The 27,500-nt window shown below is 49.0% G+C and overlaps 1 protein-coding gene across 8 annotated transcripts in view; it reads left to right on the forward strand.

Annotated features, from left to right (window-relative positions):
• Positions 1-27,500, forward strand: part of LOC123763717 (uncharacterized) — a 413,873-nt gene that overhangs the window by 337,564 nt on the left and 48,809 nt on the right. For all 8 annotated transcript variants that reach the window (XM_045751026.2, XM_045751043.2, XM_045751066.2 and 5 more), the window contains one exon: positions 8,835-8,980. In XM_045751026.2, coding sequence (XP_045606982.1) covers positions 8,835-8,980 — 146 coding nt within the window. The remainder of the gene's footprint in view (positions 1-8,834; positions 8,981-27,500) is intronic.

Raw genomic sequence — 27,500 nt, forward strand, 5'->3', positions numbered from 1 at the left:
GAAGCACGCAGGTGGGACATTCTTAATGAAACCACCTGATCACCATACAAGTGGTGATAGACTCGAGCCAAAAAGACCAGACATGAAGACTCGGGAAGATCGAACCAGCTATGTAACAGACCGGTCTAATCTACTGAAAGAGGCGGAGCTGTGGGAAGACCCCTGAGTTCGGACACCGAGCAAGCAGCCCCTGAAACCAAGGCTGGGCTGGCCACCAAGGAGCCAAGAGGACTACTCTTCCCTGCTAAGTCTCCAAGCAAGGACCTGGAACAATAGCTGAATAGAGGGAAAGAGGTACACGGATCCCAACCTCGACTACTCCTACCGAAAGGCATTGACCCCGATGGCTCCACAGTTGGGGAAGGGCGCCACATACACCAGAAGATGCCTCAACTACGCCATCGTGAAGAGGTCCACCTCCAGGAGCCCGTACGTCCAGCAGAGCCAACTGAATGAGTCCGTGTCAACTATCCATTTCGTGGACAGGGGAATGACTCGAGACAGGCTATCCGCCAGGACGGTGGACACGCTCCGATCCTGAACGGCTAGGAGAGCCAAATCCCGAGAACTCAGCAGAGGAGTCACCCAAAGCGACCAGCCCCAAAGAGCCAAGGACTGCATCAAACCCTCTTCGGTACAGGCAATGAACCACCAGTGAACAGTCCAAATGTTCAGGTAGGCGCCAAGGCACTGAACCCCAACAAACCCAAAGAGGAAGCCGGCGATGCAGCAGCCAATGCAAGGTACCCAGAGGCCGAACCCAGCGATCACAAGAGAGGCAGAAGGGTCGTCCCAGAAGGAACGAGAACAGCCGAGGAAACCAAACTCGACCTGGCGGGTAGACCATCACGGCAAAAATCAGGCTTCCGCACAAACCCTCAAGCAACCTCCAGGCAACCCGAGAGCATCCCAGAACAGGCAAAAGCAGGACTGTAGCCGAAGCAGAGACTCGGGAGGGAGAGACAAGGAAGCGCCCCGAGAGTCCCACACAAGACCTATCCAAAACCGAACCTGAGAGGGAACCAGATGGGACTTCCTCCAGTTCACCAGGAACCCGAACCCAGGGAGCTGGGAAAGAACCAAGTCCCTGGCAAGCAGACATGCGGATTGGTTGGGAGCCCACACCAGCCAGTCGTCGAGATCGGCCAGAACCTGAACCCCTAATAGATGCAAACAGGCCACTATGAGCCGGTAAGGCATTTGAAAATGTGAGGTGCCAGATTCAAGCTGAACAGAAAGCAACGAAAGCGGTAACCTTGATGTCCCACAACAAAACCGAGCCAGTCCCAGAACCCCGGATGAATTGGAAAATCCCAGTATGCATCCTGGAGGTCCAGGGAGACCATCCAAGCGCCCCAGCTCCAAGAGATGCCGGACCTGACACAGAGGTAAGGATGGGTAATAGACCCCAGGGGTTCAAATGAGACAAAGTCCAGAGTGAACCGCAATAGTCCTATTGCGTACAGTTCTATTTCAGGACCAGAAAGAGACAGAAAACCCACCTGAGGGACGTCATCATGTCGACCACGCCCAAGCGCACCCTCTCCGAGATGACCAGACAGGGCGCAGGAGAAGAGGCCTGCCGCGCCAGCCCCAAACCCCCCGAAGGAGAAGGGGCTACCCAGTGCCACTGCAGGCCACATGAAATGATCCAAAAGTCCCACAAAGCGTGGAACCAGGCACAAGCAAACAGAGCAAGCCTCCCCCCCTTCGTCCCATCAGTGAGACGAACCGCAAAAGGGCCGATGCCCCTTACATGAACCTGACCTTCACACAGAGCAATCACCCCACCGACCAGACAAAGACAGTTCCAAAGGCTGCACCGGCCCCGAAACTGGCATCACTGGTCTATCACAACGAGAGGAACCTCGAGTCCTGGCACGACTCTTCCGGGGAACACCCCCCCCCCCCCCCGGAGAAACAACAAGTCCAAAATTGGACGACAACTGGAAGAAGCTGCCTGCAGATACTGCCTGAAGGCAGAGTCTGCAAACAGCAAGGGACAAAAAGACAAGGACAACCTAAGAGCCAGGGCCCAAGCGGATTCTAAAGCAGTCACGAGCACTACCTGCCGACACACGAGCCGTGAAGCTAAAAACAAAGACACCGCATCCTTAACCCTTACACTTTAAGAACAGGAGGTCATAGATATAAACTAGCTAAACACAGATGCCGAAGAAATATAAGAAAATTCACTTTCGCAAACAGAGTGGTAGACGGTTGGAACAAGTTAGGGGAGAAGGTGGTGGAGGCCAAGACCGTCAGTAGTTTCAAAGCGTTATATGACAAAGAGTGCTGGGAAGACGGGACATCACGAGCGTAGCTCTCATCCTGTAACTACACTTAGGTGATTACTGCTCAGGGGTCCTGGGGACATTTACACCCCTGTGTGCAAGAAAAAAAAAATTCAACATTTTTTTTTGTCTTCTAAACATGTTAATTTGTGTCCCCTGAGCACGGGAAAAATAAGAAAAAAATCATAGGCGACATATTTTGGGCGCAATTGACCGAGGAAATCTGGCAAAAAGTGAGCGTTGACAGAGCAGTCGTCAGACCCAGTCAGCGTCACCCGCGCTGACAGGTGGGAGTTGCCACAAAGATATTAGTACCTAATTGTTTCAATGTCTCCGATTGATTTTTTCTTAGTTTTTTTGCAGTAATATTATTCAATAGTGTGTATTGTAATATATTTATATAATAAAAGTGGTGAATAATCGCTATACTCAAAAGTATGATGTGCATATTAGTGATTCAATTATTATGTTTATAAAACAATAAACATATAGTTTTGCTGCTATTACACTCTATACACAGGTTATATATAAGTATCTGCATGTTTTGGTCACCATAACGAACCACTAAGTTGGTATTGAGTCGAAAAGCAACGAAGAGTTACCGCCACACACCAGCCAGCCACTCGCTGCCACTCCCTCAACACACGCACTAAACTTTCTTCCCCCAACAATATAATTTGTGGTGTTATTACACTATATACAGACGTTATATATAAGTATGTATATATTTTGTTCACCACAACTGTACAGCTAAGCTGATATAGTTCAGGCACTAAGAGTCGTTGCTATACATAGATGGCGGCTGGTGGCTCCCTCACTCATTCAAGGTCACACGCACTAAACTTTCTCCCCCAACAATACTGTTTGCAGTGTTATTACCCTATATACACATATTATATATAAGTATCTACATGTTTTATGCACCGTAACTGTACACCTAAGCTTGTAGTGCGCCCAAAGAGCATAGTTGCCCCCCTCTAAACAGCTAGACAAATCGTGCAGACGACGTCACCTCCGTCACCCAAATGGCTCGTCCCAGCATAATCCTTTTGCTGTTATTACACTAATACACACATTATATATAAGTATCTACATTTGTGTTCACAATAGAGAACCACTGACCTGGTATGGTGAATGCAAACAATAACAGGTGGCCACACAGTCTGTAAACGATGCTGTCTCCCTCCGTCTCTCAGCATCACTCCTCCCACAGTGCTAATTATTACAACAATCCTGCTATTATCACAACCCTGGTTATTTATATCACAGTCATGGGTCATCTGTAATATTGTCATCGCTAAATAATAACAATTATATATTTATTTTGACATTTTTCGGAGATGCTGTGGTCACAAGCTGAACAGCAATGCTGTTCGCTCATGCTGCGTGCGCCAGCCTTGGTTGCTCCAACAGTACTGTGCCTCTCACACCTGAGAATATTGCCCACGATTTTTTTTTTAAATGGCATCTGTTTACAAGAGCCCTGAGGAAGCTACTGTGAACCCCGTGTAGCCGCGGGCCATTTGAATCGGGCTTGGCACCCTATGGCGTATATATACGCCATGCGCACTGTGGGACATGTTACTCAGGGCATATATATACGTCATGCGCAGTTTAAGGGCTAAGGATCGACGCAAACAGCTTGAACAGGGTAGACGATGCACGCACCACCGAGACCAAGGCACCAGACCCAGGAACGGCCCCAAGCACCTCGACAAGCCAATCTGAGGACAGCTCCAGGAGGAAAAAGAAATACAATATGGAAACCAACAGGCCACGAGCACACAAGTTCTCAGCAACCACTGCAGCCAAAAGGGGTGGGAACCTGCACATGAAGCTGCACGATGCCGACATCCCGAGGAAGGCCAGGGGCGAATAAGCACGCATTGAGGTGCTCAAACTCGCCCCCCCACCCCCGAAGGGTAAACTTGGACCACCGTCAGAGCCTCACGCCACTCAAGCGTGCGGGACCGACAGAACATATGCCAAGCCTCCAAAAAAAACACAGGACAGTTTGCCAGCCAGGACGACTCTGGAACTTCATAACAAACCCAGTAAGGAGACAAAGATCCAAACCTGAACGAAAAAGGGTCCATTAACCTCTGCACTGCGCACCTGTTTTTATCTAAAACTTTTTAGTGCAATTGTTAAGGACATATTTTTGTTGTTTTTATAAATGTTCTGGTAACGTTAATGTCAAAATGTTTTCAAACTCAACTATTTTCATTTCAAAACACAAAGAGTGATGAAAACATTAAAAAACATTAAAATATAGCATAATTAAAAAAAAAACGGACAACTCTCAAAACAGCATTTGTCGTTTGGCGCAGTGCAGTGGTTAAAGAGGCATAATCCAGGTCGCGCAGGAAGTAAGCTGCAAAGGTATCCCGCACGTCATGAGGTGGGATGCGGGAAGCCGAAAACCTCCGGAAGAACGGGACCGACAAACCCGAAGGGACATGGAACCGAACTCGGGAAGAGGCCAACACCAAATCCAACTCCTACGCAGAGAGGGGCAAGAAAAACCCCTCTCCCTGTAACAGCAAGCCTGCTCAGAGGGTACAAGAACCCAAGCGGGGTCCAACGGGGGCCCAAGGCTCCCAGGTCAACCCCTCCCCCAGTCCCGGGAACCTCCACAGCAGGACCCGGGGACCGAGCAGTCCCCCGGAGCCCCCAGCCTCAAGAGGAAAAACCGAAGCAGCCGTAAAAGCAGAAAGGAAGGGGGGGGGGCCACTGATCAGACCCAGATGCTTCAGGAGGAACCGGATCAAATGCTTCTGTCGCCACCCCGTAAGGGGCATCCCCCGAGACTGCCGAGTTACTAAACCTACCAAACCCTGCCCCGACTCCAAAACCGCCAGAAGTTTTGAAGCCAGAAGCAGGGAGTGGGGAGGACCAGAATGAACCACAGCAGGGAGTGGGGAGGACCAGAATGAACCACAGCAGGGGGTAGAATATGGGGGCACTGACTGAACCAAAGTCAAAGCGACTACCACCCCTAAGTCCAGGTCCCTATAATTAAAACGGAGTTGCTTCGGGGCTTCCGGGTCAGCAACCAACCTAGCGCATCGCAGCAACCTAAAACGAGCATGCAATGCCTGAGCTGCCTGCACCCAAATAGTGTCATTAGTGAACTGGGGTACTACCCAGCAGGCAGTATGATGAAGGCATAAATGGTGAAGGTCACCTAGAGACAAGGGGACCGAGCAACTCTCATTTCGCACAAGGCGAGAGGGGACCCCAGGGGTCGCTTGCATCTGACCCAAGTGCCTCTGCAGGGTTTCCCAGGGCTCTTAGACAACTCACACTAAGGAAAGCCCAGACAGGTACTTCTAACCAGTGCCCAAAGTTACCAACAAAACTGCCCCCCCCCCCCCTTGGATGTGTACATTCACAGGGGCCTAGTGGGGGACCACCAAGATCCAATAAGGTAAGACCAGAACCAAGGGGCAGACCGCTCACCGGGCAGGAAAACAAAAACAAAAGAAAAACCTCGCAAGAGGACAACGTACCCAGGTGAAACAGAGCTGGCTACTATGAGAGGTGATAACTAGCTGCACAGTACCCTGCGCCCCAACCAGTGACGAACATTATTCCCTACCCAGAGGCAAACAGGAGTGACGAAAACACCCCAGCTGACTCCAAGGGCAGCCAATCACCAAGCAGCAAAAGACCTTGCGGAGGTAGCCCCACCCCCCATGTGACTTGTGGAAGATGGCCCCAAGCCCCAAGGGCAGTACTTATAAGGCACCTATAGGGAAGGTGACCCTAGGTGCATGCAGCCTGAGTACTTGCGAATATACTCCTGGCTCGTGCACCACCAAAAACAGCACACCACCACCACCACTAGGCACCGGACTGGAAATTGGGAGCCAGAATCGCACGACCTTGCCAGCTTCACATCAGCCACAGAACTACAGGGTGGATAGCTAGTGTGAGGGTCTGGGGCTTCCCCTTCCGGGGAGGGGCGGGTTGCACAGACAGCGGCGTGGTGACGTCATGCTCGTTTGCTCGTTTTCATTTGGGGGAGTTCTGTCAACTAGTTTTGCTTTCAGTAGCAATATTTTGACCAAATAGGGGTTTGTTTTGAGGCGCTTACCTTTCTGGGTAATAGCCCGGCCGATGGCAGACATAGAATGCTTCCAACCACACTGGGGTCTCCATAGGCCATTGCTCCTTATGCCTCTCTGAGTGGGCCAGGTTCTGGCTTGTGGTCTCCAGTAGGCCTAGAACTCCTTGCGCATTGACTGATGCCAGGGTTTAATACATTCATATCAGCCCGTATAGCTCCGGGGAGTCAATGGGGCTCCCCCCAGAAACTCCCCCAACTATGTAAACAAACAATCAATGCTTCTCTCCCATATTAGCTCCAGTGTCCTGTTTATTCAGCTAAGCAGTCGTATTGTATCGAGGGATTCGTATTCTGGCCGGAGAGGCTTGACTGGGAGCCAATCCTTAACTGTAGCCTCTGTTCACCCAGCAGTGAATGGGTACCTGGTTGTTAAACGATTTGGTGGATCGTATTCCGGGGTAATATTAGGATTAAGGACCTATTTGAAATGCTATGCGTACTAGTGGCTTTAAGAACTCTTGTATATTAAAAAAAAGTTGTCTTATAACTAGTACGAGTTCGTTTGCCACACCTCCTCCATAAGTTTGGGCTGGAGGAGGGAGGTAGCCCACCACCAGCTGATATCCCTATCTTAGTTCTAGTGCTGATCTTATAGTTACTGGATCGCCTCTCTTCCATATTGGCTTCAGTGTCTTGTTTATTCAGCTAAGTGGTGTGATGTTTGCCCTTGTGCCTTTTCTTTACACTATGGTGTAGGTCTTCAGTGTGCTTGTGCATGTGCTCAGGGCTTCCTTTCCCTGGGTGTTCCCTAGTGCTGCCCCTGCACTGAGAGAGTTCTCTTCTTTGGTGTGTTCAGGGGTCACTCCCTTAGAGATACTCCTTGATTTAGGTAGTCCTCACCTTGAGTGAGTCAAAGGTTCTTCCCCCTTCTGTCTTTACCCCAGTTGGAAGTGACATTCGTCCTTGTGGTGGTTTCGTGTCTCTTAGGTGCCTTCTGTTGTCTCATGAGGCACTGTTTATGCCCCTCCTGAGGGACCCAGATTAAACCTTGTTGATGGACCCTGCTCTTTTAAGTTTGGGTCTTTTCCTTATTGGATGCATTGCATGGCTCATGAGTTTTCCTGGCTGGCAGACAATCCCTTATTTTTGCTTGGTGCTTGCTTTGGACGGACCCACATGCTTGAGTGGTATTGGGTGTTGACCGTGTTTTTTTGGGGGGCGCCACTTCTTTTGCATCCCCTCATTGACTGCTTGTTTGCTCCCGCTCTTTCCCGGGATGTGGATCTCGTGCAGCTCCATGACAAAATTTCCTTGTCAGCAGCACTGGTTTCAGAGGACCTTCAGATCTATCTGCATTTGGGCTTCGTAGTGCTTTTCCTGGGTCTCCTGGAGCTTCATTCTGACTGGCTCGAGGGCACCGTTGAAGCACTTCATGGGGGCTCGCATTTTGTGATTCCTGGGTGCTAATTATATCAATGTCAAATAAATAGTTTTTTCAGGACAATTTTATTCAGCATACCACAGGAGTGTCACATTCAACATGTGTGCAGTGTAGGGGTTAAGCATTGTCCTGCCTTAAATGATTGTTCTACATAATTTAATATTTTGTAAATATTCATAGAATTTGGTAGAAAACAACTGAACATGGGAGATAGCCCCAAAATATATGATACAGCATATGGGTTAAATATTCTGTGACGTTAACTGTCAGTACCCCTTCCGAGCATTTTTGCTTAGTAAAATATGCAAAGACAATTAATTTACAAATCAATGAAGACCAGTTAGAAAACAAAGTTAATATAAACTTAAATAATAATATAATGTAATTGATACAAATGAAAGTACAGTACTGTATTTTTAAGATAAATAAGTAACCAAGACGAAAGCTAAATAGTACATAAATGGGTGGGAGGTGGTGGTTGATATTGTGGGCAGCTCTGCAGAGTAAGACTTATGGTGAGCAGATGACAAAGATGGTGTCACCAAAGCTGTGGTGCATGAGAGCAGTAAGTCTTAATGATCCTGAGTGAAAATACCATGTTGGGGCTCTGTCTTTCCATTAAGGTCATTGGTTGCCCCTCAGATTATTACATCTTGTGGAACTTAGCAGGGCGTAGGGGCACAGGAGGTTATAATTACTGGGTATGATATATGTGGAGATGTACTTGGCTGCTAAAGGAAGTTGAAGATAATACTAAGCCTTGCCAGGTAGGGCTGAGCTAGTAGGGCAATTCTTTGAGGACTCTCACATGATACATTTGTATAGAACAGAATGTACCCCACGGTAAGAAGATTATACGCACCCCCCCCCCCCTTCCACAAAATGATAATGAAGTGCTATAGAAATGTAGCAGCTCCATCTTGCAATGATCAAAGTAAACTAAAAAAAAAAAATTAAATACTGTATTATTAACACCCAAATAATTATTATAAAGATGCATTATATAATATTTTTCACATTGTTATAGGTGTGTTACATTATGGCCGAGGGAGAAAGCAGTGTTCAAGGTGCAGTTTTTTCAGGCGTCTACAACTGCAATATTCTGTTAAAGAGAAGAATAAGAAGACCTATAGCAAATATTTTTTGAAACATTCTTCACTCATTCAATCACTGGTGAGTGTTACGGATATCTTCCAACTGAACTGTGACTGTGTCAGAGAGAACTGTGGTCAAGTCAGAGAATGTGGTCGTGTCAGAAAGAATGTGGTCGTGACAGGGAGAATGTAGTCATGTCAGAGAGAACTGTGGTTGTGTCAGAGAGAACTGTGGTTGTGTCAGAGAGAACTGTGGTCGTGTCAGAGAGAACTGTGGTCGTGTCAGAGAGAACTGTGGTCGTGTCAGAGAGAACTGTGGTCGTGTCAGAGAGAACTGTGGTCGTGTCAGAGAGAACTGTGGTCGTGTCAGGGAGAATGTAGTCATGTCAGAGAGAACTGTGGTTGTGTCAGAGAGAACTGTGGTTGTGTCAGAGAGAACTGTGGTCATGTCAGAGAGAACTGTGGTCGTGTCAGAGAGAACTGTGGTCGTGTCAGAGAGAACTGTGGTCGTGTCAGAGAGAACTGTGGTCGTGTCAGAGAGAACTGTGGTTGTGTCAGAGAGAACTGTGGTCATGTCAGAGAGAACTGTGGTCGTGTCAGAGAGAACTGTGGTCGTGTCAGAGAGAACTGTGGTTGTGTCCGAGAGAACTGTGGTCGTGTCCGAGAGAACTGTGGTCGTGTCAGAGAGAACTGTGGTCGTGTCAGAGAGAACTGTGGTCGTGTCAGAGAGAACTGTGGTCGTGTCAGAGAGAACTGTGGTTGTGTCCGAGAGAACTGTGGTCGTGCCAGAGAGAACTGTGGTCATGTCAGGAAGAATGTGGTCGTGTCAGGAAGAATGTGGTCGTGTCAGGAAGAATGTGGTCGTGTCAGGAAGAATGTGGTTGTGTCAGAGAGAACTGTGGTCGTGTCAGAGAGAACTGTGGTTGTGTCCGAGAGAACTGTGGTCGTGTCAGAGAAAACTGTGGTCATGTCAGAAAGAATGTGGTCGTGTCAGGGAGAATGTAGTCATGTCAGAGAGAACTGTGGTTGTGTCAGAGAGAACTGTGGTTGTGTCAGAGAGAACTGTGGTTGTGTCAGAGAGAACTGTGGTTGTGTCAGAGAGAACTGTGGTCGTGTCAGGAAGAATGTGGTCGTGTCAGGAAAAATGTGGTCGTGTCAGGAAGAATGTGGTCGTGTCAGGAAGAATGTGGTCGTGTCAGGAAGAATGTGGTTGTGTCAGAGAGAACTGTGGTTGTGTCAGAGAGAACTGTGGTTGTGTCAGAGAGAACTGTGGTCGTGTCAGGAAGAATGTGGTCGTGTCAGGAAAAATGTGGTCGTGTCAGGAAGAATGTGGTCGTGTCAGGAAGAATGTGGTCGTGTCAGGAAGAATGAGGTCGTGTCAGAGAGAACTGTGGTTGTGTCAGAAAGAATGTGGTCGTGTCAGGGAGAATGTGGTCGTGTCAGGAAGAATGTGGTTGTGTCAGAGAGAACTGTGGTCATGTCAGAAAGAATGTGGTCGTGTCAGGGAGAATGTGGTCGTGTCAGGAAGAATGTGGTTGTGTCAGAGAGAACTGTGGTCGTGTCAGGAAGAATGTGGTCGTGTCAGGAAAAATGTGGTCGTGTCAGGAAGAATGTGGTCGTGTCAGGAAGAATGTGGTCGTGTCAGGAAGAATGTGGTCGTGTCAGGAAGAATGTGGTCGTGTCAGAGAGAACTGTGGTCGTGTCAGAGAGAACTGTGGTCGTGTCAGAGAGAACTGTGGTTGTGTCTGAGAGAACTGTGGTTGTGTCAGAGAGAGCTGTGGTTGTGTCAGAGAGAGCTGTGGTTGTGTCTGGGAGAACTGTGGTTCTGTCAGAGAGAACTGTGGTCGTGTCAGAGAGAACTGCGGTCGTGTCAGGAAGAATGTGGTCGTGTCAGGAAGAATGTGGTTGTGTCAGAGAGAACTGTGGTCGTGTCAGAGAGAACTGTGGTTGTGTCTGAGAGAACTGTGGTCGTGTCAGAGAGAGCTGTGGTTGTGTCTGAGAGAACTGTGGTTGTGTCAGAGAGAACTGTGGTCGTGTCAGAGAGAACTGCGGTCGTGTCAGGAAGAATGTGGTTGTGTCAGGAAGAATGTGGTCATGTCAGGAAGAATGCGGTCGTGTCGGAGAGAATGTGGTCGTGTCAGAGAGAACTGTGGTTGTGTCAGAGAGAACTGTGGTTGTGTCAGAGAGAACTGTGGTTGTGTCAGAGAGAACTGTGGTTGTGTCAGAGAGAACTGTGGTTGTGTCAGAGAGAACTGTGGTTGTGTCAGAGAGAACTGTGGTTGTGTCAGAGAGAACTGTGGTCGTGTCAGAGAGAACTGTGTTCGTGTCAGAGAGAACTGTTTTACAGTCAATCAGGCATTTACAGTCAATCAGGCTTTCACAATCAAACTTTCACAGTCAATCAGGCTCTCACAGTAAATCAAGCATTCACAGTCAATCAGGCTTTCTCAGTCGCAACCCAGTCAGCAAACAATAAGTTTAATTTCAGGTCCTTAAACCTCAAATCGCGCATATCATATATAAATGATATCAGTGACAAAACCGAAACCGTGCACATCATTTATATATGATATCGTGTCTAGCGCTATAATTTAAAAGCCCCGCCTGGGATAGGGGCAGCTATACTACAGCCATGACCGATAGTTGCCAGATGCCACCTAGAAAAAAAATCCAGGCCAACATTCTTGGGTGTTACAGCGTCAGTATTGAGCAAGCCACCAAGGCTGGCGCACGCAGCACGAGCTCACAGCACCGCTGTTCAGCTTGTGACCACAGCATCGCCTACAAATACCATAATATAAATGATACTGCTATTATTTAGCAGTGATAGTATTACTGAAGCCCCCTGACTGTGATAAAACTGACCAGGATTCTGATAATAGCAGGATTGTGGTGATATTTAGCGCTGTGCTCCACGGAGGGAGGAGTAAGGCTGTGGAGGGAGGGTTGTGGTGTCGTCTTCTGACTGTGTGTGGCCACCATTTATTGACTGCACTCACCATACCAGCTTAGTGGTTCGCTATGGTGAACACAAATGTAGATACTTATATATAACGTGTGTATAGTGTGAGATAACAGCGAGAGGAGTAGGTTGGGAGCCGCCATTTTGGGGAGGGAGGAGCGTCGTCTGCACGACTTGGCATGGTGTTTACTGATGGCCACTATGATCTTTGGGCACCATACCAGCTTATTTGTTCAGGTATGGTGAATAAAACAGGTAGATACTTATATATAATGTGTGTATATAGCGTAATAACACCACAAACAATATTGTTGGAGGACAAATATTAGTGCGTCTGGCCTTGAGGGCGGCCGCCGATCAGCTGACTGTGTGAGTAGCTACGTCTTATGGCCTTCACTCACCATACAAGCTTAGATGTACAGTTATGATGAACAAAACATGTAAATACGTATCTATAACGTCTGTGTATAGTGAATAAATACAGAAACAGTATTGTGGGAGGTAAATGAGGGTGAGTGAGGTGGTGTTGAGGGAGAGAGTGGCAGTGAGTGGCTCGCTGGTGTTTGGTGTTTCACTCCTCGTTGCTTTTTGACTCACAAGACCAACTTAGTAGTTCGTTATGGTGAACAAAACATGCAGATACTTATATATAACCTGTGTATATTGTGTAACAACAGCAAAACTATTTGTTTATTGTTTTATGAACATAATAATTGAATCACTAATATGCACACCATAATTTTGAGTACAGCGATGGTTCACACATTTTATAATATAAATATACCACAATTCACTGTAAGGAACAATATTACTGCAAAAAAACTAAAAAAAAATCAATCAGAGACATTGAAATAACTAGGTAATAATATATTTGTGGCAACTGCCGTCTAACAGCTCGGGCGGAGTAGACCTCGTCTGGCGAAGGCTCTGCCAACGCCCCTTTTTTGCCACACTTCCCTACCCTATTGCGGCTAAAATATGCCACCTACGATTTTTTTTGTTATTTTTTCCGTGATCAGGGAACAAAAATGAACACTTCTATAAGACGAAAGAATTTTTTGGAATTTTTTTTTTGTTGCGCCTGTGTGTGTGAATTCCATTTGGGCCCCTAGCGGTTTGAGGGTTAACCCTCAAACCGCGCATATCATATGTACATGATAACAGTGACAAAACCGAAACCGCGCACATCATTTATATATGATTTCGTGTCTAGCGCTATAATTTAAACGCCTCGCCTGGGATAGGGGCAGCTATAGTACAGCCACGACCGATAGTTGCCAGATGCCACCTAGAAAAAAAATCCAGGCCAACATTCTTGGGTGTTACAGCGTCAGTATTGAGCAAGCCACCAAGGCTGGCGCATGCAGCACGAGCTCACAGCACCGCTGTTCAGCTTGTGACCACAGCATCGCCTACAAATGTCATAATATAATTGTTCATGCTATTATTTAGCAGTGATAGTATTACTGAAGCCCCCTGACTGTGATAAAACTGACCAGGATTCTGATAATAGCAGGATTGTGGTGATATTTAGCGCTGTGCTCCATGGAGGGAGGAGTAAGGCTGTGGAGGGAGGGTTGTGGCATTGTCTTCTGACTGTGTGTGTGGCCACCATTTATTGACTGCACTCATCATACCAGCTTAGTGGTTCGCTATGGTGAACACAAATGTAGATACTTATATATAACGTGTGTATAGTGTGAGATAACAGCGAGAGGACTAGGTTGGGAGCCGCCATTTTGGTGAGGGAGGAGTGTCGTCTGCACGACTTGGCATGTTGCCTACTGATGGCCACTATGGTCTTTGGGCACCATACCAGCTTATTTGTACAGGTATGGTGAATAAAACAGGTAGATACTTATATATAATGTGTGTATATAGCATAATAACCCCACAGACAATATTGTTGGAGGAGAAATATTAGTGCGTCTAGCCTTGAGGGCGGCCGCCGATCAGCTGACTGTGTGAGTAGCTACGTCTTTGTGCCTTTACTCACCATACAAGCTTAGATGTACAGTTATGGTGAACAAAACATTTAAATACTTGTATATATAATGTCTGTGTGTAGTGAATAAATGCAAAAACAGTATTGTGGGAGGAGAATGAGGATGAGTGAGGTGGTGTTGAGGGAGGGAGTGGCAGCGAGTGGCTCGCTGGTGTTTGGCGGTCACTCCTCGGTGCTTTTTGACTCATAAGACCAACTTAGTAGTTCGTTATGGTGAACAAAACATGCAGATACTTATATATAACCTGTGTATATAGTGTAACAACAGCAAAACTATTTGTTTATTGTTTTATGAACATAATAATTGAATCACTAATATGCACACCATAATTTTGAGTTGGTTCACACATTTTATTATATAAATATACCACAATTCACTGTATGGAATAATATTACTGCAAAAAGAAAAAAAGAAAAAATGAATCAGAGACATTGAAATAATTAGGTAATAATATATTTGTGGCAACTGCCGTCTGACAGCTCGGGCGGAGTAGACCTCGTCTGGCGAAGGCTCTGCCAACGCCTCTTTTTTGCCACACTTCCCTACCCTATTGCGGCTTAAATATGCCACCTACAATTTTTTTGTTATTTTTTCTGTGACCAGGGAACAAAAATGAACACTTCTATAAGACGAAAGAATTTTTTGGATTTTTTTTTGTTGCACCTGTGGGTGTGAATTCCATTTGGGCCCATAGCGGTTTGAGGGTTAAGGAGTCTGCCTCCCAATCTGTCACAAGGAAGCTCACTGTATTAATACTGTATGGTTCATATGGCAGGGAGGGGTACAGCTGGGGGGGGGGAGGGGCAGTGTGGGGGATGAGGAAATTGAGGTAACAGGGAGGGTGTGGGACGGGGGATGGAGGTAACAGGGAGGGTGTGGGACGGGGGATGGAGGTAACAGGGAGGGTGTGGGACGGGGGATGGAGGTAGCAGGGAGGGTGTGGGACGGGGGATGGAGGTAGCAGGGAGGGTGTGGGACGGGGGATGGAGGTAGCAGGGAGGGTGTGGGACGGGGGATGGAGGTAGCAGGGAGGGTGTGGGACGGGGGATAGAGGTAGCAGGGAGGGTGCAGGATGGTCTAGTCCCCCATCTAGTCCCCCCTCTATCCATCCAGTCCCCTCAACATCCATCCACCCATCCAGTCCCCTCAACATCCATCCGGTCTCCTCACCAGCCTGTCCCGTTCACCATCCATCTAGTCCCCTTACCATCCATCTATCCAGTCCCCTCACTATCCATCCATCTGGTCCCCTCACTCCATCCATCCAGCCCCCTCACCATCCATCCATCCATCCAGTCCCTTCACCATCCAACCATTTGGTCCCCCTCACCATCCATCCATCCATCCAGTCCCCTCAATATCCATCCATCCAGTCCCCTCACCATCCATCCATCCATCCATCCAGTCCCCTCACCATCACCACCATCCATCCATTCAGTCCCCTCACCATCCATCCAGTCCCCTCACCATCCATCCATCTAGTCCTGGTCTCTATCCATCCATCTAGTCCCCCTCTCTATCCATCCAGTTCCCTCACCATCCATTCATTCATCTAGTCCCTTTCTCTATCCATCCATCCATCCTTCTAGTCCCCCTCTCTATCCATCCATCCATCCAGTCCCCTCACCATCCATCCATCTGGTCCCCTCACCATCCATTCATCCATCCAGTCCCCTCACCATCCATCCAGTCCCCTCACCATCCATCCAGTCCCCTCACCATCCATCCAGTCTCCTCACCATCCATCCAGTCCCCTTACCATCCATCCAATCTCCTCACCAGCCAGTCCCCTCACCATCCATCCATCCAGTTGTCTCACCATCCATCCTGTTATCCTCCCAAATACAATATTCAAGTGTGATCATCACTAGGCACGTGACACTGGTAAACTGAAGCGTGGTCGCCTGTGCCACCAGGAACCATGTGCTCGATTGACCCACACTTGTATCAACAAGGTCGCCAGTTGAGGCAAAGGTCGTAAGTTGAGTCACATTTTCCGACGAAATTTACGTTGTAACTCAAAAAATTCGTAAGGGCAGTCATAAGTAGAGGTGTCACTGTAATTCGACATGGCAGTAGACCTGCCCTCAGGACCGTTCAGAGAGGGACACAGCCAACTATATGGCACCAAAATCCATGGGTGGATTGGGGTATGTGAGGAAGAAAAGGAGAAGAGGGAAGAAAAAGAAAAATGAGGGAGGGAAAAAAAGGAGAGGGAGAGAGAGAGAGAGAGAGAGAGAGAGAGAGAGAGAGAGAGAGAGAGAGAGAGGAGGGGGAAGGAGAGAGAGGGGAGAATGGTAAGAGGGAGAGGCCAACATGACTGGCCATTACAAGGGAGAACTGTGGTCATGTCAGGGAGAACTGTGGTCGTGTCAGGGAGAACTGGGGTCTTATCAGGGAGAGCTGGGGTATTGTCAGGGAGAACTGGGATATTGTCAGGGAGAACTGTGGTCATGTCAGGGAGAGCTGGGGTACTGTCAGGGAGAACTGGGGTATTGTCAGGGAGAACTGTGGTCATGTCAGGGAGAACTGGGGTCTTGTCAGGGAGAACTGGGGTCTTGTCAGGGAGAACTGTAGTCGTATCAGGGAAAACAGTGGGCTTGTCCGGGAAAATGGTGGTCTTGTCAGGATGAACTGTGGTCGTGTCAGGGAGAACTGTGGTTGTGTCAGGGAGAACTGTGGTTGTGTCAGGGAGAACTGTGGTCGTGTCAGGGAGAACTGGGGTCATGTCAGGGAGAACTGGGGTCATGTCAGGTAGAACTGGGGCCATGTCAGGGAGAACTGTGATCATGTCAGGGAAAACGGTGGGCTTGTCAGGGAAAATGGTGGTCTTGTCAGGACGAACTGTGGTCGTGTTAGGGAGAACTGTGATCTTGTCAGGGAGAACTGGGGTCTTGTCAGGGAGAACTGGGGTCTTGTCAGGGAGAACTGGGGTCTTGTCAGGGAGAACTGGGGTCTTGTCAGGGAGAATGGGGTCTTGTCAGGGAGAACTGGGGTCTTGTCAGGAGAACTGTGGTTGAGTCCGGGAGAACTGAGGTCACGTCGAAGAGAACTGTGGTCATGTAGATGAGAAATGTGGCCATGTTTGAGTGAACTGTGGTCGTGTCGGAGAGAACTGTGGTCGTGTCGGAGAGAACTGTGGTCGTGTCGGAGAGAACTGTGGTCGTGTCGGAGAGAACTGTGGTCGTGTCGGAGAGAACTGTGGTCGTGTCGGAGAGAACTGTGGTCGTGTCGGAGAGAACTGTAGTGATGTCGGAGAGAACTGTGGGCGTATCAGAGAGAACTGTAGTGATGTCGGAGAGAACTGTGGGCATGTCGGAGAGAACTGTGGTCGTGTCGGAGAGAACTGTGGTCGTGTCGGAGAGAACTGTGGTGGTGTCGGAGAGAACTGTGGTCGTGTCGGAGAGAACTGTGGTCGTGTCGGAAACAATCGCAAGTTGAAGCCACCATTGAAGGAGAGGCGAATCATCACCTCGACAGCAAAGAGTAAGATCGTCAACATAAAAGAGCGGAGAAGGTGCCAGAAGGGAGGAAAGAAGACCATGGAGGGCAACCAGAAAAAAGACTAGTGCTCGGAACACTATTTTGGGGGTACACCTTCGTATTGCCAAAAAGAGGCAGAAAGAGTTGTTCCAAGTTCACCAGGACATCAGTTGTGCTGTGGCACTTGCAAACACCAAATTGAGAAGGAGAGAGGTGGTGATGGTGTTCCAAGAACCACATCAGATGAACATTTACCATACGCTCAAAAGAGTTTGCAGACACAATTCGTGAGGGCAATAGGGTGGAAGTCCTATTAAGGGATGTCCTGAGGGACCCCAGTTTCCGAATAGGAAGTACAATGGCATCGAGTCAGTCCTCAGGGACTGATGACGACTCCCAGATCTGGTTATACAGACTCAGTAAATACCGAGACATGCAAGGAGGGAGATGGCGAAGCATCTCATAATGAATGTCATCCGAGCCCGCTGCCATAGAACCGCAGAGGACCAGGGCAGACTGAAGTTCAGAGGGAGAGAAAGGATCATTATAGGGAAGGCGGAGATGAGTGCAGAAATTTAAGGGATGAGATTCAAGAACGGGCTTACGAAGAAGGAAGGATTGAGGAAGATGAGAACCAGAGCTAACAGAAGAAAACTGGAAATCCAGTTCAGTCGCGACCTGCACTGGGTCCACCACAAGAGTACCACGGAGGTGAAAAACCAGCGAGACATCTGGAATGGAACGAACTTACGTGCAATCTTGCGGATCTTCTTTCAGATCTGCGGTAGAGGAGTATCAGAAGTACTATAATGGTGGAAATGTAAGATTTCCAATGCCTCACGCTTAGCTTTACGGATGGTCCTACGGGCATCGCACTTGCTTTTCGAAACAAAATAAAAGAATCAGTCGTCTGTCGGCGTCGGTGTTTCTTCCAGGCTGCACGCTTACAGCGGACAGCCCGAGCACAGTCTGCATTCCACCAGGGAATGCACTTCCACGTGCCCCGGGAGGTAGAGCGAGGTATAGAGCGGAGGCCAGCATCGAAGATTGTGTCATGAAAAAGCAGGAGGGCGCGAGGAAGAGGCAGAGAGGAAAGGTCAGTGAGAGTAGCACGGAGGGTAAATAGGTTCCAGTCAGCTTTGGCAAACTGACACCTAGGGAAGGAGAGGGGAGGATGAAAAGAGAAAAAGGAAATTGGGATGGGGAAATGGTCACTGTTATGGAGGTCATCAAGAACCTGCCACATGAGATCTAAGTACAAGGACGACAAGCAGAGAGAAAGATCAAGACAGGAAAGGGTGCAAGTTCGAAAGTCCACATGAGTGGGCTCACCAAAATTCAGAAGAGACAGGGAAGAAGAGAGGACAAACGGTTCAAGAAGACGGTCTTGGGTCTTTGTCAGAACATCACTCCAGAGGGTATGTTGACAGTTGAAATCACCCAACAGGAGAACTGGCTCTGGCAAAGAGTCCAGGAGGTGCTTAAGATCAGGAAGGGAAAGCGGAGCATTTTGGGGGTGGATAAATGGATCAGACGGTATACCATTTACTCACAAAAACACGGGCAGCAGAACAATGAATAAGCGATGGAAACAGTAGGGGGACAAAGGGAATATCAGTATGAATCAAGAGAACAGTAGAGTTATGGACCCCAGCAAGAGCTGGGGGGGGGGGAAAGAAAGGAATAACCGCGAAAGTGACCAGGACGAGCACCAAGCATCGGTTCCTGGAGACAAACTCAAAGTGGTGAAAACTGTGTATCAGAAGTTGGAGTTCATGGAAGTTGGCATAAAATCCACGAATATTCCATTGAAGAATATACATTATCAAAAAGAGAAAGGACAGCAACAGAGAACAACAAAGAAACAAAGGTAAAGAAGTACACAGTACATTAAATAAGCTCAGGATCAGGATCAGGGGTCAGTAAAATCAGGGTTAGGGGGCATGGGTAAACTGAGTAAGGATGGAGTGAAGATAGCGGGAGGACAGACCAGATGCGGACGGGGTAGGGTCTGTAGGAGGAGACAACAGAGAGGGAAGTTCAAGGACAGCAAGAGGAGCGGGGCAGAAACCGGGAAGCGCACCTCAGCAAGTGCAGCAACTGAGAGGGAATCAGGGGCTATAGAAACCTCCATAGCCGGGACAGGGGGCCTCGACCACCGAAATGAAAGGAGACTGAGCGAGAGAGTCAGATGTGGGGGGTGAGGAAGAAAGTAAGTAAGTAATTATCAAAAGAAGGCACCAAACCAGGAAGGCTATGTAGCACCATCAAATATGCAAAATAATCAGAGGGCGCTAAATATCACCAAGGATGCCAATACGAGAACAAAAACACATAAGGCGAACGATATCAAAAGTATCCGAGTCACCAAGAATTCTATCGAGGGACAGGTGACCGCGAGGGGCGGTCGGAATGCAAGACACACGCTCGTCCTGGAAGTCAGGACATTCAAGAAGGACATGCACGACCGTAAGAGGGACAATGCAACTAGGACAATAAGGAGCAGGGTGGCGCTCCATCAAGTGACCATGGGTTAAGCGAGTATGGCCAATACGCAACCTCGCCAGAGCTGTTTCCCACCGCCGGTTACGGTGGAAGGAGGACTGCCACGAGGAAACACAACATTTAAGAGTACGTAGCTTGTTACCAGTAACAGACAACCAAGAAGCCTGCCAACGAGTAAGGACTGAGGAATGGATAACCGGGTAAAAGTCGGAATACGGAATGCCCTTACGAGAGATGGGACAAGAGCGGACAGCTTCCTTGGCGGCAGCATCCGCACGCTCATTTAAAGACACACCAATATGGCTGGGAACCCAACAAAACTCAACCAACTTAAATTTACTGTGAACGAGAAACAGCCAATGCTGGATCTCGACAACCACTGGATGAACCGAATTAAAGGACCCGAGAGCCATGAGGGCACTACGAGAGTCAACAACAACTACAAAGGAAGACTGACAACGAGAAAGCAGGAGACGAAGAGCATAGAGAATAGCATAAAGTTCCGCTGTAAAGATGCTAGTCTCCGGAGGCAAGCGACACATATAAGTGCGATCAGGAAAAATAACAGAGTAGCCAACACCGTCCGCTGACTTAGACCCATCGGTGAAGACAGAAACGGAGCGGGAGTGAGAAGAAAAGTGCTCGAGGAAAAGGCGTTTTAGAACCGTAGGAGGGGTAAAAGCTTCAGTGATACAGGATGTACAAAACCGCGGAAGAGGGACCCTCCACAGGGGCAAAGAAGGAACAACACGAGGAGAAACATCAGAAATACGAACGGAAAGAGAATCCTGCAGGCGAGATAACCGGACAGAAAGAGGGAGGTGGTGAAGAGGAACAGGAACTGCAGGAGGGGTAAAAGTTAAAGCACGACAGAGGCGAGAGGAAGGATGTTGCAAGGACCGCGCAAGATAGCGAAGACAGTAGCGATCACGGCGGTCCTGGAGAGACAGGAAGCCAGTGTCAACATACAAGCTAAGGACGGGAGTCGAACGAAAGGCACCAGAACTGAGGCGCAACCCAGTATGGTGCAAAGCATCAAGACGGCGAAGAGTAGAAGGAGAAGCAGACGAGTAAGCAGGGCAACCATAATCGAGCTTAGACAGGACGAGAGAGGAATGTAAAGCAAGGAGAGTGCGCCTATCTGCCCCCCAAGAAGTATGGGACAAGACCCGAAGGAGGGTAAGGGCCTTAGAGTACTCAACACGGAGGTAAGAGATATGGGGAGACCAAGACAAACGAGTGTCAAGGAATAACCCCAAAAGCTTCGCGGAATCTTTGTATTCAAGGGGATGACCATAAAGTGACAAAGAGGGACGAAGAACAACCCGTTTCCGCGTAAAAGTCATGGCACAAGTCTTAGATGTAGAGAACTTGAAGCCATGATCAGTGGCCCAAGACGACACGGCATCAATTGCAAGTTGAAGCCGGCGTTGAAGGAGAGGCGAATCATCACCCTGACAACAAAGGGTAAGATCATCGACATAGAGAGCGGAGAAGACACCAGAAGGAAGAGAGGAAAGAAGACCATTGAGGGCAACCAGAAAAAGAGTAGTGCTCAGAACACTACCCTGGGGCACACCTTCGTATTGCTGAAAAGAGGGAGAGAGAGCGGTACCAAGGCGCACCCGAAAGGAACGACGAGAGAGGAAGCCGCGGAGAAAGAGAGGGAGATGACCACGAAGGCCAAAAGAATGAAGTTGAGATAGGATATGATAACGCCAAGTGGTGTCGTAAGCCTTTTCCAGGTCAAAAAGGACGGCAACAACGGAGGTCTTCGCAGCAAAAGCAGTACGAATATAGACCTCCAAGTTCACCAGGACATCTGTCGTGCTGCGGCACTTGCGGAAACCAAATTGAGAAGGGGAGAGGAGGTGATGGTGTTCCAGGAACCACATCAGACGAACGTTAACCATACGTTCAAAGAGTTTGCAGACACAACTTGTGAGAGCAATAGGGCGAAAGTCCTTAGGGAAAGTACCCAGAGACCCCGGTTTGCGAACAGGGAGGACAACGGCATCGAGCCAGTCCTCAGGGACTGACGACGACTCCCAGATCCGATTATACAGACTCAGTAAATACTGAGACGTGCTCGGAGGGAGATGGCGAAGCATCTCATAATGAATACCATCGGAGCCCGCCGCCGTAGAACCGCAGAGGGCTAGGGCAGAACGAAGTTCAGAGAGAGAGAAGGGATCATTATAGGGAAGATGAAGATGAGTTCAGAAATCTAAAGGACGAGACTCAAGGACAGGTTTACGAAGAAGGAAAGATTGGGGAAGATGAAGACCAGAGCTAACAGAAGAAAAGTGGGAACCCAGTTCGGAAGCGACCTGCAACGGGTCCGCCACAAGAGTATCATGGAGGTGAAGGACCGGTGAAACATCGGGAACGAACTTACCCGCTATCTTGCGGATACGCTTCCAGATCTGGGCCAGAGGGGTTTCGGACGTAATTGTTGAGACATAAGATGCCCAACATTCACGTTTAGCCATACGGATGGCCCTACGGGCCACCGCACTCGCTTTCCGAAAGAAAAGAAAAGAATCGGTCGTCTGCCTACGGCGGTGCCTCTTCCAGGCTGCACGCTTACAGCGGACAGCCCGAGCACAGTCTGCATTCCACCAGGGAACGCACTTCCGTGGACCCCGAGAGGAAGAGCGAGGAATAGAGCGGAGGGCAGCGTTGAAGACAGTGTCATGAAAAAGGAGGAGAGCGTGAGAGAGAGGCAGAAGGGAGAGGTCAGAGAGAGCAGCACTGAGGGTAAACAGGGTCCAGTCTGCCTTAGCAAACTGCCACCTAGGGAAAGAGAGGGAAGGGCGAAAAGAGAAAAAGGAAACAAGGATGGGGAAATGATCACTTCCATGGAGGTCATCAAGAACCTGCCACGTGAAATCTAAGTAAAGAGAAGAAGAGCAGAGAGAAAGATCAAGACAAGAAAGGGTGCGAGTCCGAGAGTCCAAATGAGTGGGCTCACCAGAATTCAGAAGAGACAGGGAAGAAGAGAGGAGAAACGGCTCAAGGAGGCGACCCCGGGTATTCGTCAGAACGTCACCCCAAAGAGAATGACGACAATTGAAGTCACCCAGCAGGAGCACAGGCTCCGGCAAGGAGTCTAGGAGGTGTTTCAAATCAGGAAGAGAGAGCGGGACACTTGGGGGGAGATAAATGGAACAAACTGTGTACCATTTCCCCACAAAGATACGAGCAGCAGAACAATGGAGAGGCGAAGGAAAAAGCAAAGGAACAAAGGGAACATCAGCACGAATCAAGAGAGCAGAAGAATTAGAAGCCCCAGCAATGGCTGGCGGGGGGGGAGAGAAAGGAATAGCCACGAAAACGACCAGGACGAGCACCAAGCATTGGCTCCTGGAGACAGACACAAAGGGGCGAAAACCGCGAAATCAGAAGTTGGAGTTCGAGGAAATTGGCGTAATAACCTCGAACGTTCCATTGAAGAATGGACAACGACGAGAAGAGAAAGGACAAAAACAGAGAACAAGGAAGAAACAAAGGCGAAAGAGCAACAGAGCACGTTAAAGAATATCAGGGTCGGGATCAGGGTCAGCAAAGTCAGGGTTAGGGGGCATGGGTAAACTGAGCAAAGACGGAGGGAAGGAAACGGGAGAACAGATAAGAGGTGGGCGGGCGGGGTCCGGAGGAGGAGGAGGAGGAAGAGGAGGAGACAACGGAGAGGAGCAGTCAAGGACAGCAGCAGGAAGAGGGGGAGTAGAAAGAGGGGAGTGCACCTCAGCAAGAGCAGCAACCGAAAGGGAAGCAGGGGCCAAAGAAATCTCCATAGCAGGAACAGGGGGCGCAATCACTGAAACGGGAGGGGAAGGAGCAACAGAGCCAGAAGTAGGAGCTGAGGAAGAAAGCGAAGCCTTGTTACCCGCCGGGGAAGAGGAAGGAGAGGAGCCAGGCTTTCGCTTCTGACTTAAAGAGACCGGTGTCCCAGCAACTACGTACCGGGCAACAGATTCCAGTGTCTCAACAGGAGAAGCCGAACGAGAGCACACACGACGGCCGTTAGGAGAGCGATGGACATCCGCCCGCACCGACAGGCGGTGGGGAGAGCCGATAGATGGAGGAAGAGGATGGGAAGGAGGATCGGAGGGGGACGAGGAAGAAGACACAGGAGACACGACAGACCGGGTAGAAGGAAGGGGAACCCCAGACAGAGGATCAGGAGGAGGATCCTTCGGGAGAGAACCCAAAGGAACAAAGGAGGGGGCAGTGGGCGCATCAGGGTCCAAGGCCCGGAAACGGTTGTGAGTCTGAGGAAGGCAGGAAGGACGAGGAGAGGAAGAGCGCAACACGCGAGCATAAGAGATATTAGCAAAAGGCGGGAGCCGGCAAACCTGGCGCCTCGCCTCAGGAAAAGATAAACGCTCCCGGTGCTTCAAGTTGAGGACGGCTGCCTCAAGCTTGTAATGGACACACGCACGGGAGAAGGTAGGATGGGCCTCACCGCAGTTGAGGCAACGAGCCTGGGGAGAAGTGCACTCCGACTTAGAGTGACCTTCACTCCCACACAAAGGACAGAGAGAGACAGTCCCAGAGCAGCGGAGGGCACCATGCCCAAACCTCCAGCACTTGTTACAAAGTCGAGGAGAAGGAATATACTCCTGGACAGAGCACCTAGCACCAGCAAGAATGACAGAGGATGGAAGGGTCCTACCATCAAAGGTGATCTTCACAACGCGAAGGGGTTGACGGCGACGACCACGAGGGGGACGAGTAAACGAGTCAACCTGGAGGACAGAATGGCCTTGGGCATCAAGGATATGCCGAATATCATCGTGGCAATCCTGCAGATTCCGAACACCGGTTGCAACATGGGGTGGGAGGAGAATAGTGCCAACACTGGCATTCATCTGAACGTTCTTGGAGACCCGAACAGGGATCTCGCCAAGGCAAGATAAGGCAGCCAAGCGGGAAGCCGCATCCTGAGAAGGAGCAGCAACGACACGTGTACCGAGACGAGTGGGGTTGAAAGTAACAGACGCATCCACGGAATCTACAAGATGCCGATGGATGGAGAAATCGTCAGGAGGTGCAGAATCAAGAGGGAGGAGATCAAAGTATTTGGCCCATGAAGCAGGACCAAACAAGGCCTGATACGCATCAGCACGAGCACGAGAAGGAATCGAGCGAGTGCGGTTGGGGCGCGAACGGCGTTGAGAACCTCTAGAGAGAGAGGGGTCAAAAGGCGCAGTAGTCACAACGAAAGACTTAGCCACACCAGGGGACGAAGTGGTCACCACCGGGGGCTGGAGGCTCGACCCAATCACAGAGGAGGGAGGGGAGCTGGGGGAAGAAGTCAGGACGGTCAAAGGAGGAGCAAGGTCGGGGCCCAACGCAGCGGGAGCTACAGAGCCTGGTCTTCCAATACAGGCCGACTCGGGGGCTTGGTCGCCCACCCCACGAGCCTGAGAGGGTACAACGGAAACATTCAACGACATAGAGACGAAAAGTGACAAATTCATCCACGAATATGCCCCCATACCCACCATGGAGCCACAATTAGAGGCAGGACACCCAACAGGAAGCTATCGCCGATCATGCCGGGGCCCCCTAGGGGTGCGTCGTGAGTATACGCCCCACAAACGCCACCTTAAGAACCATCAGTCCGTCGAGATCGGGTTCAGCGACGAAAGGGGGATTGACAATAAAAGGTTCCCCTCGCTCGAGACGTTGGGTACTACAGTTCTACGGGTGCAAGAGTATGCCTCCTCAAGCACCCGGGCGTCAAAATAGAAGAAGTCCAAAGAAAGAATCCAAAACAAGCAAAAGGTCGGCAGGAAACGACAAGCAGATAGGAGAAGAGGGGGGAGAAAAACGAAACATAAGGAAAAGGAAAAGCGATCTGGCACAATTGGAGAAGACAGCAGCAGGAGTGCAAGCCCAGAAAAGGACAGAGGACTGCCCAACGGAGCATCACACTCCGGCAGCCGTCCACCAAGCCCCATCACGACGCCAACGGGCCGGATGGGGAGGGGGGGTGAGGAAGAAAGCGATGCCTTCTTACCTGCTGGGGAGGACAAAGGAGAGGAGTCAGGCTTAAATTTCTGACTCGGAGAGACAGGTGTTCCAGCAACAACGTACTGGGCGACAGATTCAATTGTCTCAACAGAAGAGGAACAGGAGTGAACAACATGAAGATTGCTGGGAGGGTGATGGATATTAGCCTGGACAGACAGGCGGTGTGGAGGGCCAAGAGACTGGGGGGAGGGATGGGATGAAGGATTGGGGAAAGAAAACACAGAAGACATGGCAGACTGGATAGGAAGGGGGGGGGGGGAACTTCAGATGGAGAACCAGGAGGGGGCCCCTTCAGAACAAAATGTAAAGGAACAGGGGAGGAGGTGGTGGGCATGTCCGGGTCCAAGATTTGGAAACAGTTGAGACCGTGAGTAAGGTGGGAAGGACGAGGAGAGGTAGAACGCAACACACAAGTATAGGATACAACAGCTAAAGGATTGAGACAGCGAACTTGGCGCCTTGCTTAACCCTTAAATGGCGCATGGCTATATACCATTTTGACACCCATAGGCGCATACCAAAAAAAAAAAAAAAAAAAAAAAATCCTAACCTGCTTATTTGTGTTCACTGATCATGGGAAAAATAATAAAAAAAATCGAAAGTGGAATTTATTGCCCGCTATAGGGCGGGGAAGTATGGCAAAAAAACAGGAGCTGACTCAGCGTGCGTCCCAGGTTGTTGATCGCCAGCTGTCAGGCCGGAGTTGCCACAAAGAGATAATTACCTAATTATTTCAATGTCTCTGATTGGTTTTTCATAGTTTTTTTTGCTGTAATATTATTCAATATGTGTAGTTTATATAATAAAATGAGTGAATCATCGCTGTACTCATAAATATGATGTGCATATTGTTGATTCAATTATGTTCATCAATCACTGATCAAATACTTTGTCGGTTATTACACTATATACACAGGTTATATATAAGTATCTGCATGTTTTGTTCACCATAACGAACCACTAAGTTGCTATTATGAGTCAAAAAGTAACGAGGAGTGACCGCCGTGTACCAGCCAGCCACTCACGCCCTCCCTCAAGTCACCTGACTCACCCACATTCTCCTCTCACAATACTGTTTTTGCTCTTATATACAGATGTTATATATAAGTATTTACATGTTTTGTTCACCATAACTGTACATCTAAGCTTGTATGGTGAGTAAAGGCACAAAGACGTAGGACCTCACACAGTCAGCTGATGGCTGCCGCCCTCAAGGCCAGACACACTAATATTTCTCCTCCAACAATACTATGTGGTGTTATTACGCTATATACACACATTATATATAAATATCTACCTGTTTTATTCACCATACTTGTACAAGTAAACTGGTATGGTGACCAAAGACCATCGTGGTAACCAGTAAACAACACCGTCGTCTGCACGGTGGCGTCGTGCAGACGACGACACCTCCCTCACCAAAATGGCGGCTCCCAACCTACTCTTGCTGTTTATACCCTCTATACACACGTTATATATAAGTATCTACATTTATGTTCACCATAGTGAGCCACTAAGCTGGTATAGTGAGTGCAGTCAATAAAAGGTGGCCATACACAGTCAGAAGACATCGCCACTACCCTCCCTCCCACAGCATTACT

The sequence above is a fragment of the Procambarus clarkii genome, chromosome 5 (assembly GCF_040958095.1).
Source record: "Procambarus clarkii isolate CNS0578487 chromosome 5, FALCON_Pclarkii_2.0, whole genome shotgun sequence".
Classification (NCBI taxonomy): Eukaryota; Metazoa; Arthropoda; class Malacostraca; order Decapoda; family Cambaridae; genus Procambarus; species Procambarus clarkii.